This window comes from Tympanuchus pallidicinctus, unplaced genomic scaffold (assembly GCF_026119805.1).
Source record: "Tympanuchus pallidicinctus isolate F22 unplaced genomic scaffold, pur_lepc_1.0 scaffold1, whole genome shotgun sequence".
Classification (NCBI taxonomy): domain Eukaryota; kingdom Metazoa; phylum Chordata; class Aves; order Galliformes; family Phasianidae; genus Tympanuchus; species Tympanuchus pallidicinctus.
In genome coordinates this window covers 4,994,568-5,008,874 of record NW_026294618.1, presented here as the reverse complement: position 1 = coordinate 5,008,874, position 14,307 = coordinate 4,994,568, and the positions used below count along the sequence as shown (strand labels likewise).

The 14,307-nt window shown below is 46.9% G+C and overlaps 1 protein-coding gene across 10 annotated transcripts in view; it reads left to right on the top strand.

The window, feature by feature from the left end:
- EXTL3 (exostosin like glycosyltransferase 3) overlaps positions 1 to 14,307 on the top strand; it is a 132,273-nt gene that overhangs the window by 93,820 nt on the left and 24,146 nt on the right. For all 10 annotated transcript variants that reach the window (XM_052691282.1, XM_052691315.1, XM_052691297.1 and 7 more), the window contains 2 exons: positions 6,437 to 6,561; positions 10,272 to 12,844. In XM_052691282.1, the coding sequence (XP_052547242.1) occupies positions 10,697 to 12,844 (2,148 nt within the window). In that variant the 5' untranslated portion in view covers positions 6,437 to 6,561; positions 10,272 to 10,696. The remainder of the gene's footprint in view (positions 1 to 6,436; positions 6,562 to 10,271; positions 12,845 to 14,307) is intronic.

Sequence of the window (14,307 nt, the reverse complement as noted above, 5' to 3'; positions counted from 1 at the left end):
GTTGGGAAGTTCTTTTGGACCAGGCTGTGTGCTTGGCAGGTTTTTGGTTTCAAAGGCAGAGGATTTAAAAACAAAAAACAAAATCTCACATGAGGAGTCATGCTTTGGTGCATTGGCCTGCAAGGCAGTGTTGAAGCTAAAAGCTCCATTAGTGGGTTTCAACTTACCCAGCTTAAATCCTTCCCCGAGGATTGCTCATGTTCTGCAGAATTACAGGGTTTGGCATGATAATGTTTTCCCCTTTATTTCTTCCTTTTGCTCTTTTTTTCTTTTTCTTTTTTTTCCCATAGTGTGAACAGTCAAAACAGCAGCAAAGCTTGAGGGCTGGTGTGGGAATCACAGCTCTGTTAGAGCAGACACGGGCAGTCCCTGGTGCAAAGCGCTCTCTCGGATTAAATATTAAGATTTTTCTCCTGAAGAGCAGTGCTGCAGTGGCACAGCTGCCCAGGGAGGTGGTGGGGTCACTATCCCTGGGGGTGTTCCAGAGCCATGGGGATGTGCCATCAAGTGAGGTGGGCATGGTGGGGTGGGCTGGGGTTGGTTGGACTTGGGGTTCTTAGAGGTCTTCTCCAACCTGAATGATTCTCTGATTCTGTTTAAGAAGGTGATTAGTGGACATGATGCTGATGGGTTGATAGTTGGACTTGGGGATCCTATTGGTGTTTTCCAGCCTTAGTGATTCTGTGATTCTAAAGAGGTGAGTGGTGCTCACAGGCTTTGGAAATGATGAATGGCAATAGAGGAACCAGGCACCACACACCTGCCTGCGTACTGCTGGCTGTTTGCTAGCCTGCTAGGGAGCAGGAGGCTGGAGGCAGGGGATGGGGGACAGGATCATATGGGTGAGCCAAATATACGTGCTGAGAGTGCTGAGCTGTGCGGGGTGTAGGAGGCACAGTGGGGAGGCAGAGCTTTGGGAGAGGGAACATCAGAGGTGCCGAAATGGGGAAGGTGGGATCCAGCCAACAGCAGGGTGAAGGTGGGCAGAGGCAGGCAAAGAAAGTGATGTCGGCAGCTGCATTTCGTGCGGCTACTCCTGTATCCTGCAGCTGTTCATTAGAAATTCTGTTTATGCCACAGGGAGTTTTGGAGTCTCTGAAGCTGACACAGTTTTAATAGACAAAGACATTTTGAGTGCAGCACATCTGCTCTGGGATGCTAAGGAACAGCCTCCATGCTGCAGTGCCATTGGTGGAAGTGTTTCATCATGCTGCTTTTATTTTAAGACCTCTCCTCGCTTTTATCCTAAAAAGTAATTTTTGAGGTCAAAAGAAGTGCTGTGTCTGCTCATTAGGTTTGCAGCCATGTAGCAGTCTTGTCTTACTGCTCCTGATAGCCCCAAATTCCCAGCTTTGAAAGTGTGCAGAATTACCTTCGCTCTGAAGGATCCCAAAGTATTTCAGAGACGGGGCCCAGCTCAGAGATGCAGGAGTTTGGTAAGGAATGTGCAGTATAATATGTGGGGATGGAGAACATGTCAGTGTGAGTGGGGGATCACATTTGTGCTCCTGGGGGTGTGGTGGGCTGGTGGTGCTCCTTGAGCTCTGGGCATGAGCTGGAAACCACAGGAGTCCAAATAACGTATCAGAGTTACGTATGGCAGGAATTTGATAAAAGTAGGGAGTTCTGCCATTAAGGAGTTGTTTTTTCTTTTTCTCACCAAAACCAAAAACTTTCCAGTTTCGGATATGCAGGAAAGCTTAAAGGGCAGTGGTGAAGCTGCAGGGGAGGGGAACCTCACTGGGAACCTCAGCAAGGGCTGCAGGGTGCACTGATACAGAGCCACATTATTAAAAAGGTGGTGAGTTAGTTAGATTTGATTTATTTCTATTTCAATTTATTTCTAGGCAGATTCCATTTGACCCTTAGCTCCACTTTTATGACCTGTGGCTTGCCAAAGCCCATCTAATCTTGTTCAGTGATGGAGCCTCGCTTGTGCAGGTGTAAAGTTAATTCCTTCCTTCACCTCCAGTGATGGCCAAGTTCCTTCCATCCTTCTTCCCCTGATCTTTCTTAGGCTTCATTAGGCAGAAAAGCTGCACAACTGGGCTGCAACAGCTTTTTCTTACTGTACGTGTCCCCCAGTGTTCCTTGTCTTTTCATTCCTGACCACTTTTTCCTGTCTGTTATGGCAGCAGTCCTTGCTTTTCCCTGAATGCGTGGCAGAGTGGGATGTCTTCCATCCTTCCCCTTTTGGGGTCTGGGTGGTAGCATTCTCCAAACACACAGCTTGATTAGAGACTAGGCTTGCTGCTTGTGTTTCTTGCAGGCAAAGCAATGGGCACCACTGATAAACCAGCATGCAGCAGGCATTAAATTAGCCAGCATTTCAAACCCAGGCAACAACTCCGTTCTGTAAAAATTTAATTATAGTGCATTCTGCTAGTGCTTATCTTCCATCGTACACTTTTGTGTTGTTAATAACCTCGTTATGCACTCCCACAAGCTTCAGGCACCATGTTTTGTTCTTTGCTTATTTTTAACTTCCACATCTGCACATCCTACCTTGGATATGCATGGCATGGCAGTGTCTTTACAGTAGGAAGCTGTGGGATGCATTGCTTTCAGCCAGCACTTGGGCACTGTGCACCAGTGGCGTGGCTGGGCTGTGCTCTGGGGAGCTCTCAGATTGAGCAGAGGAAAGGGCAGAATATCTTTGTTGGTCCCTTCCAACTCAGGATATTCCATGATTAGATCTATAGCTGCACTTACATTCAGTAATACTTCTGCCCTGGGATGAGGACAGGATGGCTGCTCCCCAGCCAGTCCTGCTCTGATGGTGGGTTTTGTTGGCAGTGTGACTTCTCCGGTTCAGTTTCTCTGAACAGTTCATTTCCATTCTCATATCTGGACAAATGTATGTGGGTATATGTGGTTCCAGGTCTACCCATGCAGAAGTGCCACCAGTGTGACAAAGGCAGTTCAAGGAGGAAAGGCTTAAATTTGATGTCTGGGGGAAGTTCTTTACCATGAAAGTGTTGAGGTGCTGGAACAGCTGCCCAGAGAGGCTGTGATGCCCCGTCCATCCCTGGAGGTGTTCAAGGCCAGGTTGGATGGGGCCCTGGGCAGCCTGGGCTGCTATGAAATGTGGAGGTTGGTGGCCCTGCGTGTGGCAGGGGGTTGGAGCTTCATCCTTAGGGTCCCTTCCAACCCAACCATTCTGTGATTCTAAGGCAGCATGGCTGGGATGCTGGCAGAGTTCCAACGAGCCCGATGGAGGTGGTGGCACAGTTATTTGGTGACATCTTTCTCCTGAAACCTCTGCAGGCAGCAAAGATACTTCACTCCTTGGACCACTGTTCCTGCTGCGTTATCCACCTGCGAGTGCAGTAGAAAGGCATTTAATGTCCCTTGCCTAATTGGGAATGTGTGACTGGAGTGTCTGGTATTGAGAAACGGGTTTGTTACCCACAGGGACCCTGTTTGAATCGAGCTGAAATTAATAGAGTGCTGGCAATAGTTGTGTTTGTGCATCTGAATTTCTCGTTTGCCTCGTAATGAACTGTGTCGGATAAGAATCCGCCTGCTGTATAAATATGGGTGATTACAGCGCGTCGGGTAATTGAGTTATTTGGCATGATTGATCAGGCTGTCTGAAACAGAGCGGCCTCCACTTCCGTGGCAATGAAACGTTCTCCACAAAGTGCAGTAGGCCATCAGCTCGCTGCTGGGCTGCCCGCCCCGTGCATCAGAAACCTCTCTGGGACGAGGGAAAAGGTTGCTGAGAGATGTGTGTGGCAGCACGGATAGAAGTGGGAAGACCTCCTTCAGAGCCCTTCCGTGGAGATGCTGCCTCCATCCTGCATGCAAAAAAATGGGACAGCTTTACAAAATGCCCTTTGGGATGGGATGTGGCCCTCCCTGCTGAGTGAGGTGATGTTTAACACTGTGTTTCTGTGCTTTTTAGGCAATATCGCCTTTTTCTTATAACTTAATCGGGATGAAGAAGTTGAAAATTGTGCTTAATTACAACTTGAAGCATCTGTCTGAGATCAGGAGCCTGAATTCCTCCGTGTGCTTGTTTGCTGCCAAGGAGGCAGTGCTGGTGGTGTTCAGGGAGGTGAGAGAGGTTTGTATTTTAGCCCTGGGGAAAATAAAGTGCCGCAGCTATCTGGGGCTCGAAGCCACAGTGAATCCTGAGTGCTGGAGCTGTCTCACAGTCAGCATTGGGAACAGCTGCCCATTCCTCCTGCCTGCAGCTCACCTCTGTGTGCTTCTCTCTGAAGCGCCCGGCTCTTTGCTGTGGTTTTACCTCCAGACAGTGCCTGTTCATTCATTGCTTCAAGGTAAAAGTAGGAATAGCCTTCTCCTCCTCCTACACCTGTTTTATCCCTTTCAGCAACAAACAAGATAGCAGTCATGCACCTACTCCTCATGCAGGTTGTGCACGTGGTGGAGCAAGGTAGCTGCTTCCTCAATTTGCTTCCCAAGTGCCCAAAATCTTTTAGAACTTTATAAACGGGAGCACAGAGAGCACTACCACACCAGCCACTCTGACTGTCTGTATTTACCAGGTTCCTTGTAAAGCTCTGCTCTGTGATTTCTTGCTCAGAGACTAGGAAGTTGAAGAGCTTTGTGTTCAGGTTGTTCTGCCGTTCAGTGCTGCAGAACATAAAAGGATTCACTTGTAAGCTGTGTACTTCTTTGTAGAGAGAAGTGCTCGTGTGCAGGCTGCAAGAGTAAATAAAACAATACTCCTGCTTTATTACCGGAAAACAGCACTAAATAATACATTTAAGAACTAAAAGCTCTATATGTAAAGTAGATTGCACAATGCATTATGCAAAAAGCAGGAAGGTACTGGAGAAGGAAAGCAGTGGAAGAAGGCAGGCTGGAAGGTGGACTGTTTTGCAGGCAGGCAGTTAAGATACGTATTGAATCCTGAGCTGGCACAGTCTCTGTACTGACCTGGGACAAGTTGCCATGCAGTAGGTTTGGTTGGAGAGGACCTCCTGGAAGTCTCTGAACCTGGGTTGTGGATGTCTTTTTGCCCCCTATCAAAGGGACTAGCTTTGTTGAAGCAGGTAGTGGCTGTGTACTTTTTCCTTCTGCTGATGCTGGGGCCCTGGAAGGTTTGACTCGGGAGGGATTTGGGATTGTAAGGAATCATTAGGAGGAGCCGTGACCCTTTTGGTCCTTCTTTCCTTCCCAAGCTGTCCGCCACACATATCCCAGCTCTCCCTCTCCTTTTCTTCATTTCCTTCCTGTGATGATGACCTTGAGAAAGCAAAACTTGGTTTCACTTCCATGTCTTGGTTCTCTTTTGGGGTTTGTTTTCCCCGTTCGTCAGTCATAAGCTCTCAAAAGCATCAGCTGAAATACAAGCCGAGCTACTTTGTGGGGACTTGCCTGTTGGGGTTAGTTGGCTGTTGATTCTTCTTCCAGATTTTCTTGCCCTTCAGAAGTGGAAATTGCATGTGAGGAAGTCTGATCTTGAACCTGGGGCTCCACAACCAGCTTCAAGGAGTTCTACACAAGCTTAGAAAGCTGCTCTCCAGGGATTTTTGTCCTTGAGTGCCACTTCTGAACTACTCCAAATACCTCTATCTAAATCCCTATGTTTTCTGTTTAGGTTGCGTTTCTTTCCTTTATCCAGATCAGCTGCAGGGTCTCTTTCTGCCTTCAGACACTACAACGCCTCTAAACACCATGTAAGAGCCTGGTGAAGTGGCTGAGCTAAAATCCAGCGCCCAGGAGCCCTGTGCTTGTGGTCTGGCTTCCCTTTTGTGAATATAAGGGGAATACAGCAAGTTATTATGGACTACTTCCTGGAAAGGACACTGAGGGGTTCTCTGGTAGTATTTGCCCAGAACCATTTTGCTGTGTGCAGGGAACATGACTGGAAGCAGGTTTGGCTCCACACAGAGGCAGGAACTTTTCTTGGTTGGGAGAAAAGCTTTATAAAGCAGGGGGTGCAGTTTATCCCCTAAGTGTAGAGATTACAAGATCTTTTGCTGGTTATGTGTTGCAGCTCTGATCTTTGCCTAGGAGTATTTCTCTGTACCTTGAGCTCCTGAGATGCTACAAATCCCCAGTGATGATCCTTTAGGCTGCAGCACGCAAAGCATTTCAGAGTGAATTTTCCATCTGCTGCTTTTAAAGATCTGCTCTCAAACATCCCTTAAAGCATGCACCTAATAGATTTACTTTCCTTGTTCAATTGCAGGAGGAAAATCCTCTAAATGCTCCTGTTCCAAAAGTGATTGGAGATTTGGAGTGTAATCCTATTCTTTATGAGAATTAGGAAGTTGAAAGTTATCGTTGCTGGAGGGCTGTTTTGTGTTCATTTCTTTTCCGTTTCACTGGAAACGCTCTTCCTTGTTGCCAAGAAGGAGGGTGGCAATGTGCTGGATCTTCTTGCTTTAGCAGAAAGATAATGGTTTACCCTTTTTACTGCTGTAAAAAAAATGTGATTTTTATTTGATTTCATTTTTAGTGCTGGTGAAAAAGGGATTTGGCAATAGGAACTGTCTGTTCGAGTCAGAGGAGAGAAGCAAAGAAGCCACTAACACAGCGCCCTGACTTTCACAGTTCATCAGGAGGGAAACCTGCATGATAGAGGTGGGTACCGAGGTTCTCTTTGAAGAGAGTCCCAGCACGGGGGGATGTTTCTGGTGACAGCATTGCAGTGATAACTGCAGGCTTATCAGCAGGACAGGAGGAGACTGAGGATGGATAGAGGTGCACACAGAGTCTGGGAGCTCTGATGTAGGATCCCTGTAGGTTTTCCACTTGGGTTGCTTGTTGCAGTCATTTGTACCTGTGTCACCATACTCTGCATGGTGATTTACCTTTAGGTATGCTCTGCTATGTGAGTTTAAAGTTTCCACTCTCAGGTATGCTGACAAGAAGACAATATTTCATATTATATGGGGAGATGGACAGAAGGAGGGACAAGTAGGAGGGACAGGATCACGTGTCATGTGTCTGCAGAGGGGCTTTCGTTACTGAACACTTGCAGAGCCATGGGGGCAGTGATTTTCACTAGCACCCAGCCTGGCGCTTTCTGCTAGAAATGCAAAAAGCAGGAGAACCCCAAATATTCCTCTAACTACATCGGCACAGAGAACACCCACTGGGAAAATATCCCTGGATTTGAACAAAGATGTGGCAGCATGCATGAACAGCAATTTAGTTTTGCAGCCCTGTGCTGTGGGAGAAGAAACTGCAGCATGCAAACATGTCGTGCCAAAGAAGTCGGTCAGATTGGCATTTGGGAAGAGGCTGTGGTAATTATTGAGCTTCTGATTTCCCAAGAGCTCTTCTTTGCCTCTTTTTGTGTGTATGTAATTAGCTCTATAAGGCAGCAATGTTGTGTTAAAATGTCAACAGGAGTTTCTCAGTGTGGGACTCAGTTGGGATTAAATAGTGCTTGGGAGGGAGAACCCAGCAACTGCTATCTCTCTCTTCCTCCCAAACTTCTCTTTGGGAACTACAGAAATCACCAATCTTTTTCACCAGGGCAGCTTATTCCTTTTAAATAAAGCACTGAAGTCTCCCTTAGTGAAACAGCTGATTGAGTTTTTACTTCATTATTAGGACTTAAAAAAAATAAAAGCGCTTTGTTACAACCTCAGGCTCTATCTAGTTGATGAGGAATGAACTCTTTGTAATGAAGAAGAGTCAGAAAGGGCGTCTAAAGTGCTTTCTTTGTCACCGGCACGTATTTCATACTGATAGTCAATACTTCTAACTGATCCCAAGCCATGCATGTTGCATTTCATATCCCTGTGCAGCCTCCTCCGCTCTCTCCTGTGTGGTTTTTTCTGAGCTAACAGCAGAGTTCATTTGTCAGCTTCAGGTTTCTGAGCACGCAGATTGTTTTAATTCACAGCCCTCGTTTTTAGGCCAGGAGGATAAAGTTTGTTATGTGCCTATTGAAGGAGCAGGAACAGAGGAGCCACTGGAAGGATTAGATGGCGGAACAGCTGTAGAGGATCATGTGTGGGGTGATGGCCTGGATTTAGCTTTCCAAGGACACCAGATGCCATTTTAGAGAGTTCACTTTGCTACTTCATTGCTGTTTGGAGCTTGTAAATAGGCAGCACTGCTAAAATGGAACAAGGTTTAGATGCAGTCTAATCTGATGGTCTTTGGGGCTGCCTTCACTGCCTGTGGAGCCATGTTTTTTCTCTGGCCAGTCAGAAGAAGCACATGCACAAACCTCCTCTGCCATTTTTTGGTCACATTTGTGTTCCCTTGTTCCTGTGTTGTCTCAGCTTCTTGCAGGATTTAACTGTGTTCACCCCAGTGTCATCCCCAAAGCAGAAACAGCAGACCTTGTTTTTCCTGTGCATACCTTGAAGTTGAGCTGTTTCTTAGCTTTGCAGGTGTTCCAATGAGCATGTGCTTTGGCTTTTCTCTCAGAAGCATTAATAGAGCAACTCTCATCTCCTGTCCAGCTGTTTGCAGACAAGTGTTTGCAATTCTAGGATCTTTGTGGACCCTTTGAGACAGCGTTGGAATTGCAGGGACTGACAGACTGTGCATGCACGGACAGTACCAGCAAGAGCTTCCTTTCCTGGGGAAAGCTTAAAAATAAAATACAGGCTTTAAAAGCTTTTTTTTTTTTTTTGCCTCACTCAGTCAGCTGCTTTGTACACTGGTGCATGCTAAAACCCTTCTGTTGTATAGCAGCGGTCCCAGCGGCACAGTGCAAGCGCGCTGCTACTGCCAGGGCTTCCTGTGTCTGACTGACAGCCTCGTGCAGAAGAGCTGGGGATTTACATTCATCACCAGCCACTCTCAGCCCAGGCAAATGGAGGCTGCTGTACAGAGAAGAGCATTAAAATGTTCTGCCAAGAGAGCCCAAGCCTCCCCCATCTGCCCTCACTGACAGCACTGCCAAGGTCTGAGAAAGCTGATTTTGCCTTTTCCTGACTTTTTAGTCCTTTTATCCTCCTGGCTTTCTGAGATTTACACCAGTGTCGTTTGCCAGGCAATATTATGAGTTTAAAAGCTGCTTTAATTTTTAACTACTGTGCGTCTCCCAGTTGCAGGTCCAGTTTGGGGGAGGATTCTCATTTAGTCTACAGCAGTACGTTACCACAGACAAATCGCCTTGTAACAAAACAGACCTAGGAGCTGTGCACTGTTAGCCCACTTGCTTCCCTTTAGTTGCAATTTTTTTCTGCTTAAAATCAAGTGTTCACTTCATTTTTCGGATACATTTGTGTACTACACTGAAATTTATTCATTCTCTGCTTCTTTAAGGTGAACTTCTGTTTGCTTTGGCCCTCTTGTAGCTGCAGTTTGCTTCCCTGTCTTCTTTCTGCCAATCCTCAAATGAGTGAAGGAGAGGAGTATGAACAAGTTTAGTGAAAAATGACCATCAGCAATGTAGATGACTTTCCTCTAATTAAAAATTGAAGTGGAAATGAATAAGCTTCTCATGAGGCTGTGCAGGACAGTGCTGTATTCATCAGTGATGTGGGAATTCCCATGTATGAAGGAATATCCGAGAAACGTGGGTACCTTGATGCTAATTAAAAGGCAGGGAGAGTTTCTTATAGCAGCATCTGCATGTGGCCGAGTGCTGAGTGTGTCACATCCCCGTGTTTTAAGGTGGGTTTTATGCCCTTGCTGCTAGTTCAGAGCCTTAGCCAGGCACTGTATACAGGCACCTTTTTCAGTTTTGGCCAGAAGTTTTCTCCAATGTGCAGTGAACCTGCAGAGATGTCATAGCCAACACTGAGTAGGTGGTCTTTAAACTTCCTGTTGCAATGAATCAAAATTTTCCTGCAGGAAGGGCAAGGAAAACAATTTGTCTAAAAATTCCTTATCAGCTCTAGTCATTAGAGCAGAACAAGAGCGATTATGCTCAGTTATGCAGCATGAATTTACAGCTCTGCTGTGTCTCAGAATCTCAACATGCCATTAAGAGGGGGGCAGAGAGAGCAGGGGTACATTGATATCCCCACTTAGTACAGAAGGGGGCAGAGACCTGCAGATGTTAGGCAGCTTCTCCAAGGCTTCACAGCAAGACAGTGGGTAAAGTAGGAAACCAGATCCAGGGGCTGTGATTTTCTGATCTGGCCAATGAAGCGTGCAACCCTAATGAAAAACAGAGTGCTCAGAGAAGGCCGCGTGTCCGGATCTAATGAATCCCATCGCTTTCTCAGGTTTACTGCTGTTAGCCCCAGAGGTGCTAAACATGCACAAAGGTTGCTCTTTTGTAGAGAGGACAGCTGGTTTTAAAAACTAGCAGTGTCTCAGGTCGCTGCGGGGTCGTTTTGTTTGCGCTGTCTGAATATGTGATTGTTCTCTTGTAGGAACAGCAGAGCATCAGCCACACAGCAGTGATGAGCCTGGCGCTGGTACGAGTCTCTTCTGGCTCGTTCTCCACAATGGCTGGTGCCCCTGCACATTCATTGGATGATGATAATGCAGGATGTCGAGAGCAGCGGTAGAGTTTGCCTTGATCCCATCGTGCTTTTCCTCTGCTGGTGGAGTCTTTGAGTCGCCATGAGAACGCTGTGACACTTCCAGCAGGTTACCTGCAGACCACGGGTCGGCAGAGCATGGGCAAGGTCAAGTCCAACCGAGGAGCCATCATCACAACAAGATGAAATTCCCGTTCTATTGGCTTCTCATTAAGCAGGCACAGTAACGTTTCTTTGTAGAGACTTGCTATACAAACTCTTTTGGTTATGGCTACTGATCCAACGTGACTGGGCATGCGGTGACTGCTGAACTCATGACTGGATATACGATGTTGCGGAATGGGGGAGTGGGGAACGGAGGCCAGCCGTGGTTGTTGAGGTGGTCCAGTCGGATCCGGCTTACCTGGCTGAGTTTCATCCTCTTTGTCATCCTTGTCTTTTTTCCCCTTATCGGGCACTACTACCTGACGACCATCGATGACGCAGATGATGCCGGCAAGCGCATCTTTGGCCCTCGGACTGGCAATGAGCTGTGCGAGGTGAAGCACGTGCAGGACCTGTGCCGCATCCGCGAGTCGGTCAGCGAGGAGCTGCTGCAGCTGGAGGCCAAGCGGCAAGAGCTCAACAGTGAGATAGCCAAGCTCAACTTGAAGATTGAGGCTTGCAAAAAGAGCATCGAGAATGCCAAGCAGGACCTGCTGCAGCTGAAGAACGTCATCAGCCAGACTGAGCATTCCTACAAAGAACTGATGGCTCAGAACCAGCCAAAGCTCTCCTTGCCAATCCGGCTGCTGCCAGACAAAGACGATGCGACCTTTCCCCTGCCAAAATCCAATCGGAACTGCAGGCTGCACAATTGTTTTGACTACTCGCGATGCCCGCTGACATCTGGCTTTCCAGTCTATGTCTACAACAGTGACGATTACCCTTTTGGTAGTTCCTTAGACCCTTTAATTAAACAAGCCTTTGAGGCGACTGTCAGAACTAATGTTTATGTTACTGAGAATGCAAATATTGCTTGTGTGTATATAATTTTAGTGGGGGAAATGCAAGAGCCCGTAATGCCAAAACCTACTGAACTAGAGCAACAGTTGCACTCTTTGCCATATTGGAGGACTGATGGACATAACCATCTCATCATCAATTTGTCCAGGAAGTCAGAAACTCAGAACTTTCTTTACAACATCAGCACGGGGCGTGCCATGCTTGCCCAGTCTACGTTTTATGATGTGCAGTATCGACCGGGCTTTGATATTGTGGTGTCACCTCTGGTCCATGCTATGTCTGAACCTAACTTCCTAGAGATCCCACCCCAGGTGCCAGTCAAGCGTAAATACCTGTTTAGTTTCCAGGGGGAGAAGATCGAGTCTCTCAGATCTAGCTTGCAAGAAGTTCGCTCTTTCGAAGAGGAGATAGAAGGCAACGCCCCGGCTGACTACGATGATCGCATTATCACCACCTTGAAGGCTGTTCAGGACAGCAAGCTGGACTTTGTTTTGGTGGAGTTCACGTGTAAAAACCAGCCTAAGGCGAGTCTGCCCACTGAGTGGGCTCTGTGTGGAGAAAGGGACGACAGACTAGAGCTACTGAAGCTATCTACTTTTGCACTGATAATCACCCCCGGGGACACCCGGTTAGTGATCTCCGCTGGGTGTGCCATGAGACTGTTTGAGGCTCTGGAAGTCGGAGCCATCCCGGTGGTTCTTGGAGAGCAAGTCCAGCTACCCTACAACGACGTGATCCGGTGGAACGAGGCAGCCTTAATCATACCAAAGCCACGTATCACAGAAGTGCACTTTCTTCTGAGAAGCATTTCTGACAACGATCTGCTTGCCATGAGGAGGCAGGGCCGCTTCTTGTGGGAGACTTACTTCTCCACCTCTGATAACGTGTTCAGCACAGTCTTGGCTATCATAAGGACTCGAATCCAAATCCCGGCTGCTCCTATCCGAGAAGAAACTGCAGTGGAGATTCCCCACCGATCTGGCAAGGCTGCTGGTACAGACCCCAACATGGCAGACAACGGTGACCTGGACTTAGGGCCTGTGGAAACAGAACCACCCTATGCATCTCCCAAATATCTCCGCAACTTCACCCTCACTGCAATGGACATCTACAGGAATTGGAATTCCGCTCCGGGGCCTTTTCACCTCTTTCCCTATACTCCCTTTGACCCTGTTTTGCCATCGGAAGCAAAGTTTTTAGGGTCTGGGACTGGATTTCGACCAATAGGTGGAGGAGCAGGCGGCTCTGGGAAGGAGTTCCAGGCTGCTTTGGGTGGCAACGTCCCCCGGGAGCAGTTCACAGTGGTGATGCTAACTTACGAGCGGGAGGAGGTTTTGATGAACTCCCTAGAAAGGCTCAATGGTCTCCCGTACTTAAATAAAGTTGTGGTAGTGTGGAACTCTCCCAAGCTTCCCTCTGAGGATCTCTTGTGGCCAGACATTGGTGTTCCAATCATGGTAAGAAAGATATTGATATTGTGGGCTCGCTTCTTGGTGGGGTTTGCGCATTCAAGCTGGCTGTGGCAGCTTGGAGTGCGTCAGTGCAGCTTAGTCATCCGGGACAGCGTTCATCTTGCAGCCTTGGAGATGTCTGTACCTGATCTGGCCTCTTTATCTGTGGCAAAAAACAGGGAGATGAAAGGCATGACTCATCTGGCTCATTTAGGTGTTTGCATGAGAATGCTTTGGCTTGTCTTCTCCAAATGCTGGTTTGAAATTCAGGTGAAATGAACTGCTGTCATGAGAAATCAGTCTGCAGCCTTCTGCTTGTGTAATTCAGGAGCTGATAGGTAGGAGTCTAAATGGTAAAAAACTGGGGTCTTTGCAGGTGCTGGGAATGTGGTGCTCTTGAAGCAGTAAGTGTATGGAGCCTGATAGGAATCTCAGGGCTTAAAGCTAGGGGTTCCTTTTTATTGAAAATCTTTGCTTAGGTGTTGAAGTGTCACACGGTGAGGACAGGTGGCACCTTATAAATAGCTAAATAGGGACTGTTTCTCTGCTTTTCCTGATAAATCTTTCATGAAAACAAGAGAGGGACCAACTGAAGCTGTGCTGTGCAGGTGTTCAGGGCCTCAAAAGACATCTATCACTTTGTATTACAAGGGATGGGGGAACACGTAAGCCAAGGCCAGTGTGACTGTGAGTGTCTGTGCTCTGGAGGCTGCAGTGGGTTTGGGCTGTGTGTGGGCTCATTTCTTCCTCAGCCACACTGAAGAAGCAAGAGCTTCAAAGACTGATGTGCTTTCTGGTGCCCAACTATTCACTTGCATATTGGCTGTGTTACTTTTAGGAAATTCCTTCTCCCCAAATTAATATTAATTTCTTTATTTTAGGGCTCCTCTGTTATCTCGGCACTGTTATTGGTCAGTGTTATATGTAAATCTCCAACTGCACTCTTAGAGCACAAGCATAAAGCTTCTAATAAGAAGCAATGCTGTGTTGTTTGAATCCAGTCGTGTTTAGAGGACAAATGGAAGGATAATGTGTTAGGAATTAGGGAAGGGAAAAATAAAAGGGGAAGGTGGTATTTAAGTACACAAACTGTGTGTGCTTTATGTGACACGATGCTGCTAAACTTAATAGCAACGTGAGCTTTATGCTTCACGCAAAGAGATTAATTGATTTCATATTTTGTTTTATTATTATTGTGGTGAATAAATCCTTCTGCTCTCATTTAAAAAACCCTTATGGTCCAGGGACAATGAGGAGAGAAAATTGCTTGGATAATTGCAAAGTAATCTTTCACATTAGTCCTGTTGAATGCTCGAATTCTGTGAAATCTTTCCGTTGTGCCTGCTTAAAAACTCTGTGTTCCTTCAGAGCCAAAGCACAGGGATTGTTCTCTTTGGAGGAGCTAATGGGTGTTATTAGTGAAAGAAAAATATCTTTGGTGATGGACATTAATGCTTTTTTTTTTTCCC